Source organism: Quercus suber, unplaced genomic scaffold, assembly GCF_002906115.3.
Source record: "Quercus suber isolate HL8 unplaced genomic scaffold, Cork oak 2.0 scaffold_1324, whole genome shotgun sequence".
NCBI lineage: Eukaryota > Viridiplantae > Streptophyta > Magnoliopsida > Fagales > Fagaceae > Quercus > Quercus suber.
This window is the reverse complement of record NW_027070712.1, coordinates 21250-29216: the sequence shown is the minus strand read 5'-3', so window position 1 is coordinate 29216 and position 7967 is coordinate 21250. Positions and strand designations below refer to the sequence as shown.

The window sequence follows — 7967 nt, the reverse complement described above, 5'->3', positions numbered from 1 at the left end:
TTTTTTTTTTTTTTTTTTTTTTTTTGGTGAGGGAGTGTTTACTATGGTTGTACAATTATTCATACTAATAACCCAAATCATGAATTGCTTTGTTGTCTTTCAACTATTCCAATTTTGATTGTGAAAGGAAATAGCTCCCACAGCCCCAAAACCCTAGTTCTCCATGTCTTTGTATATTTCCACATTGAGCTGAATCTACCAAATTGAATCCACAGGCCAGGCTCAAACCCTAAACTGTTCTGCCAACATCAAGTGACGGGAATATTTAGTCTTACTCATGACTAAGAAAACACATTGCTATTTTGGTTTTAGAGTCCAGTCAAATTTATGATATTGAGGTCAATTTTTACAGTAACTTAACTAGTAGGCTGAGGTCACACATCTACCCTTTTTACAAGTTAAATTAGAAAAAAAGGATTGTTATCAAATTTCGCAAATAGGAAGACTTAGTACAGCTGGTCCACATAAGTGACTGTAAAGAAAATTGATCTCCAAGAATAATTTGATGTAAACTAAGCCATGACTTGAAGGGAAGCCAAAAAAGAAAGTCAAAGCTTTAATTTGTGTGTATTTTCTAATTTAGGCCAGCTCACTTAAGCAACATAGTCTACTTCATAATTGGGAACTCATTGAATCCTTTTCTTTAGGGTTTGGATGCTAATTCAGCCATTGTGTTAACAATTTTGATGTTCTTATATCCCTCTCATTTCACAAAAATCGTAGTAAAAGGATGCTGAATAGTGTAGTTAGGGGAAGGATGTTTGTCCTTTCCTTTTTGTGAAATCACATATATAATATCTTAATGGTGGAACTATAAAAGTGTACATATAGCATAGGAAAGAAACCAGAAAAGCTGTTAGCTATCATTATCAAAGCCTTCAAAAGGAGTGGGTGGAAGAGGTGGCCATTGAGAGTTACCCCTTTATCAACCATCCATGACTCTAATCATAACTCAAAATCAAATAATTCTGATTATAAGAAGTCATTAAAAAGACACAAACTGTGTTGTGTCAGTGTGTATAAATATAGACATGTAAGAGAGAGAGAGAGAGAGAGAGAGAGAGAGAGAGCTGGGAATAAAAGAGTAGGGTTTAGAAAGTTAAAGAGAGATGAGTCTGGTCTGTGAATAGCTAGGTGTTGTAACATTTATGTCTTCTGGGGGCTGAGATGACCATAGATTTTTATCCCCAACACTGACCAAAAACTGCTACCCTTTGCAGAAGCATCGACAACACTCGGTAGGCCAAAGGTACGATTCTTCTCTGTCATCTACTGTTCCACCCATACTCTTCACCTTTCCTCTTCCTACTACTTCAATCTTCTCATATAATCCAACCAGTAAAACCAACTCTCTGATTTTCCTCAATATCATCCCAAATTTCAAGTATACAATAATGTTTTCATATATTATTGATTTCTTATTCTCAGTTTTTCTTGAATTCTTTTCATAGTGGTTATTGAAAATTTTCTAATTTTCATTATTTTGAAGCATACTTGATGTCCACATGGGGAAAAGAAAACCCACCATTCTAGTTAGTTTATTTACTGTATCCTTTTACTCTCTGTAGTGATATAGATAGATGAGTTTTTAGTTATGAATTTATAAGAAAAAACAAAAAAAAAAATTAAATTTTGGGCTTTGTTTGTTTTTTCAGTGTGGGTTTTGTATTTACTTGACTTATTGGGGTGAGGAATCTGGAGATTACAATGGCAGGGGTTTTTGGGGATCAGCAGCAACAGTAGCTCCACTATCAGGTGACAGTTGCAGATAAAAGAGCAACAAGCAACAAGAACAGGAGTAAAAGGAAACAAAGCAACAGTGTACTAGTACAAGAAACCTGCAAGAAATCGAAAAGAAAGTTGTTTTAAGAGCTAAATCAGAAGGCTAGGAATCTGGATTTCCAGAGGAATCAGCAGCACTTACTGAGGCCTATCCGCCAAGTCACAGCCCCAATACAACAACCACAAGAACAAAACCTAGGCACCTACAACACCCACTACCAAAATCCCCAACTTGTCCAAAACCAACAACAACTACAACAACAACCTTATGGGGATGCCATAAATTCCAACCAAACAGAACCACAACTTTTGGACCAAACCACAGACTATGCTAAACACAGACAAAAAATGGGCATGAAGAGCACCGGGGGAGAGATAGTCCAAGTCGAAGGAGGCCACATTGTCCGATCCACCGGCCGTAAAGACCGGCACAGCAAGGTCTACACCGCAAAAGGTCCCCGTGACCGTCGTGTCCGGCTCTCAGCCCACACTGCCATTCAATTCTATGATGTTCAAGACCGGCTAGGCTATGACCGGCCTAGCAAAGCTGTGGACTGGCTCATCAAGAAGGCTAAGTCTGCCATTGACAAGCTAGCTGAGCTACCACCATGGCATCCAACTGGTACTTCTACTGGGACTGCTGCAGAACCGGACCCAAATGCGGGCTCAGCAGAAATGACAATAGCAGAACAATCAGAGTCTTCTGGCTACAACTTTCAGCTCCATAGGCAATTGGGTGAGAACCCAGATGACAATTCAACCTTCATTCCACCATCTTTAGACTCTGAAGCCATCACAGACACCATGAAATCATTGTTCCCAACAAGCTCAGCAAATTCCTCCATCAATTTCCAGAGCTACCCACCTGATTTAATTTCAAGAAACTCCAACCACCCCCAAGATCTTGGCCTATCCCTACACTCTTTCCAGGACCATTCAGCTCCAGCTGATCAGAACCTTTTTGTGGGCTCGGCTCCCATGGGATTCGATACCAATTACCAGAGAATGGTAGCCTGGAATAACGACACAAGCGCAGAGAACAGAGGCGGGTTCGTGTTCAACTCTCAAGCATTGTCACAACAAGCATTGCTAGGCCAAGGCTCAGCATTTTCACAGAGGGGACCCCTTCAGTCCAGTTTTGCGCATTCAGTTCGCGCATGGGATCATGATCTTTCTATTGCCTCAACAGACCACCAGAAATCACAGCCAATTCACCACTCTTCCATCTTTGGAAGCCGCTTCACTACCGATGGTTTAACGGGGTTTTGCATTCCTGCAAGAATTCAGGGTGAGGAGGAGCAGAATGCCAATAGGCCTTCCTCTGATTCTCCCAATTCCCACCATTGATTCAACAAAGAACTCAACTTTTTCCCCCCACCATTCGATACTGTACTGTACTGTACTTCCCATCATTCCAAAATCCTTGCTTGTTTCTTCTTCTACTTGTTCTTCTTCTTATGATGTTAGTTCTGTTTGTTTTCATGGAAAATGTATAACAAAAATATTTAAATTTTTGTTCAAACTTTTTTATTGTTTACTTTTTTGCTGTTGGTTTCCTAGACAGAAATGTGCCAATAATGGGCAGCATTGAAGAGAAAATAGTACGATTCTCAGAGGCATTTATGAGAAAGTATTTTCCATTGAGACTGCAGAGTGAATTCAAGTCTCTCAAATTATGCATTTTGTTTTGGGGTTTTCCAGGATTTTGAAGATTCTACTGTTGGATAGTCAAATTCAAAAAGGAAGAGAACCAAGAAGAGATTCCAGTCAATTCAATGGTCTACTGTGGGAAGAAATTTATCTGGTTGGATTTAACACTTTGTTTTTTCTATGATTAATTTCACTTCCAGAGTCATTTTATATTGGATGCTCTATTGTTTATTAAGTGAGTTGTTTTGCTCATGTTTGTTTAATATTTGCTTAATTTGTTCAAGTAATATGACTCTTCGAGCTGGATTATAATCTTATAGTCCATGTCGCCCTTGTTTTTGTTAAAAATACAAGTAGAATACTGTTAATTTATTCCACATTTAATATTTTATTTATTAATTATATTGTTAATTATGTGAAAAACAAAAACTCTTGTCTAGGTCCATTCTTGGTAAACTGCGCTCATTAAAAAATTCTATTCAGAAAAACTGTTTTGGGACATGCTTTAATTTTTTACCACAAAAAAATACAGTAGCTATTATTTTATATATTTCTGTGCATGCTTTACAGTATTTAAACGAGAAAAAATATATATTTTCTTTTGAATCCACAGAAGAATACATTTTCTATTTTTTGCTTTGTTTTCTGTATCCAAAGTACAACTGTAATGTAACAGTTTCATGAGTCAGCAAATTTCTTGAACCTTGGCCTTTTCTTATTACATTATGTTGGCGTGCATACTATTTTGTCTATATATAGAGGGAGGGCCTCAGATCGAGTTATTCATGGTCTAATTGTTTGTTAATGTTACAAATGTTTGTTGATGTTAGAACACTTAAGGATTAACATTTTATAAATCTTTCTATTATATTTTACCTTATTTTTGTTCTTAACTTGCATGCTAACTCTCTTATTGGTTGGACTTTATTTAAATTTATATTGAATGCATTTTAAAGTAAATCTACTACTATATTACATTATCTTTTTATACCTTTCATACTTGAAAAATACTAAGAGGACTATAAATCAATAACAATCTCATTTATGAAATATTAAAATTTCAAATTTTACTTCAAAATTATACCTATAATATGAGTTTATATATTAAATAGTAATTAACAGCCAAATAATCCGGATGGAACATTGAGTTGGAGTGGGGGCCACCCCTCAACCAAAATTTTTAATAATACTTTTAAGCCTTAAGAAAAAAATAATTAAACATTTTATTGTTTGGGCTCCCAAAAATAATGAGCTCCTTCGTGTAAAAAACAAAAAAAAATGTGTTAAATCTTTAAATTCTAATATTCAAGAGGATCAAAATTTAAGAAATGAAAAATTATATTATACAGACTATGTGAATGTTTGATTTTCATTCATTTTTCTAATATAAAAATTAAGAATTTAAAATTCTCACTTTTGTATAACAATTTCGTATTAAGTTTTATAAAATCCCTTATGAAATAATGATATCAAAACTTCTAAGCCTAGCATGTTACTTGTTATATATATATATATATGATCAAAATTTAAGGAAGCAAAAATAATATTATTCAGACTATGTGAATGTTTGATTTTCATTCATTTTTCTAATATAAAAATTAAGAGTTTAAAATTATCACTTTTGTATAACAATTTCGTATTAAGTTCTATAAAATCCCTTATGAAATAATGATAAGAATTTCGTTAGTCTAGCAAGTTACTTGTAATATATATATATATATATAAAAGAAGTTTAAAAGAGATTGAGCAAGAATTTTCATATGGTCATTGTTTACTTCTTTCTCAAAAAGTAAGATATTTTTCATTAATATCTTTAAGCAATTACTTATCTATGCACGATATTAATACTTTTTAAGTAAATACGTATGTATAAATCTATATATGCGTGCACACGCGCACACACATATCTACATTGATATTAAATTTGGCCTCCAAAAAAAAAACATTCATGATTCTACCTTGTACTTTACTTGAAATTACTTATCTATGCACGATATTAATACTTTTTAAGTAAATACGTATGTATAAATCTATATATGCGTGCACACGCGCACACACATATCTACATTGATATTAAATTTGGCCTCCCAAAAAAAAACATTCATGATTCTACCTTGTACTTTACTTGAAATTATATGTATGTGTTAAAGATGAAGAAAATGTGTAAGAGAAAATTTTTAAGTAGTAATAAAATATAAAATGTTATTAAGTGATGTAATATTAACAAATAGATGTAACTGACCCATATATAACTCTTACATTGTTTTTTCAAATTGTATCCTTCTCCGCATGCAATTTCAAAAACAACTTTTACATTGTTTTTTTCAATTGGTAGTATGAATTTAGTAAATTATCCAGGAATACTTGGTCCATAGATTTGGGAGATTATTTTGGACTTTGGTCATCATAGTGTGATATCCACTGTGTTTGAGCCTTGGGGTTTAAGCCAAGCCACTTTCAACATTGTTACTCTTCCTTTGAACCAGTATTGTAAGTAAAAAATTACAATGTTCAATCACGAAACCTTCTCGCATGGCTTCATTGATTTTGGTAATTCTATCCTTTATGCTGTTTCAATGAGATCTGGCTGGCTGAGGATGCTACTCAGGAACAGTTTTTAAAGACATATGATCTAGGAAAGGGTGGGAGTTGAAAATATTGAGGAAAGTTCTGATGATAACAGTACTCATTTTTTCAGGACCATAGTGAGACCACATCAAATGGGCTGGTCAAAGAGGGAGATCTAGCAAAGAATCTGTCCATCTGCATATTATTTCTTAGAAAACCTTGGGGAAATCGTCTTGAACTTTATCCATGAACTTGGTCCTGTGAAATATGCTTTAAACTCTCAGAAACCAATGTTCTCTTGTTGTTTAATTTGTTTTTAAATTGTTGCTTCTTTTATCTTCATCATTTGAAATGTGTATATATATATATATATATATAAAACAACAACAACAAAGACGACAAATTTTGTGAAATACTGTACAAACAAGTATCAGTCAGCGAGTTTCCCTAATAAGGTGTCATATAACAGTAACTGTATTATTAAATAACTTGTTAATATACATTCTGTACACACAACGTTCATAATTTTATATGTAATGTTCACATTTAAAATATTAATTAATAAATAACATATAAGTAAAATATAAAAGAACAAGAATGGAAGAAAATAAAACTCGTCATACACTTAATAAGGCCGTTGATGTTATAACTTCAATGCCTTTTTCACAAAACTTATATACATGTCGGAAAAAAGTTGGTCTTATTCATAAAACTTATCTTTGCTAGGAAGTCGGCTACTTGGTTGGCTTCACATTAGTCGAGGTAGGGTGTAATAGGATTGGTGCAGTAGATCGAGTTGGCATTCTTACTTCTCAGTATGTTGCAACCCTAGCAAAAAGTAGTCACCACTAAGCCAGAGCTGTCCTTAGGAAGCTGTACACGGTAGTAAATGCTGATCAAACTGAATGGAAATGGTCAGAAATATAGAGAGTATATTTGGAAGAAACCCATACATGATGAGCCCTTGTAGGTCATCTGCAGCCATTGAAAGGAATGGAAAGGACACCGCCTTGATAGTGCATGCATGTAATCATAACAAAATGGCTTTATAATACACACAACCTAATTAACATCAACGTAGTCCTCTGAAACTTTTCGCAAATTAATGTACTATCAAATGTCTTTCTCGGTTTATTTATTTACTTTATGGAATTGTCCAGATAAACAAACAATACATGTATTCGGGTGTCAGAAAATGTGGTGAGAGATAATTCGTTAATGATGTAATGATCCTTCCTCAAGGTCTAACGTGCCTTACCTGCCAATCCTAAAAATCGTGTAGAATATAAACTTTCATTTCTAAGAACATTAGCATCCGAGGATGTATAAAAAAAAAAATAAAAAAAAAAAAAATCTATTTTGCATCTTTAAACACTACTTTATCTATTTTATCAACTCATTTTACAACTTACCCTACATTTTAGTTTTTATTTTTACATATAGCCCAATAAAATAATATAACTTACCTATTAAAATAATAAAAAGTATTTTTATCTCTCTCTTTCCTCCCACTATCTTTTTCTCTTTACATGCAACCACAAAATTAAATACTATTCATAGGTTACAAATTTTTTTAGGTATACAAACTCAGATGGAGTGGATTTTTGCTATCTTGGGTTGTAAAATAACAACTGAGAGGTGTTTACACCCCTCTATGCTAGTGCTCTAATATGAATTTTTTTTTTTTTTTTAAGATGGTCATTAAAAAACTTAAATTATACATAATTTAATAAAAAAATTAAATATATCAACGTCACAAAATAAAATACACAAATACATAAAATATTACGATTTCTTTTTACTAACAAAGAGAAAACGAAAAGAAAGAAAATGATAAGAAATAGAGTGGGGACTAAAAATGTTGAGATGTGAGTAATAAAGTGAGGGAAATTCTGAAATGATAATAGAGAAAAGAAAAATGGAGAGAGAGAGAGAGAGAGAGAGAGAGAGAGAGAGAGAGAGAGAGA

The 7967-nt window shown here is 33.5% G+C and overlaps 1 protein-coding gene across 2 annotated transcripts; it reads left to right on the top strand.

Moving 5' to 3' along the window:
* Positions 1 to 785: 785 nt before the first annotated feature.
* On the top strand, positions 786 to 3747 carry LOC112040076 (transcription factor TCP4). 2 transcript variants are annotated; one of them, XM_065769742.1, is made up of 3 exons: positions 786 to 1249; positions 1656 to 3171; positions 3484 to 3747. In XM_065769742.1, exon 2 carries the CDS (start codon positions 2131 to 2133, stop codon positions 3127 to 3129), a length of 999 nt encoding a protein of 332 aa, XP_065625814.1. In that variant the 5' UTR covers positions 786 to 1249; positions 1656 to 2130; the 3' UTR covers positions 3130 to 3171; positions 3484 to 3747. The 2 variants fall into 2 exon arrangements, with proteins under 2 accessions (XP_065625814.1, XP_023928745.1); XM_024072977.2 differs by having other exon boundaries at positions 789 to 1249; positions 1656 to 3747.
* Positions 3748 to 7967: the final 4220 nt, after the last annotated feature.

Bases quoted from the DNA above. Each gene is read 5' to 3' on its own strand.
- LOC112040076 (XM_065769742.1), top strand. From the start codon at position 2,131: ATGGGCATGAAGAGCACCGGGGGAGAGATAGTCCAAGTCGAAGGAGGC.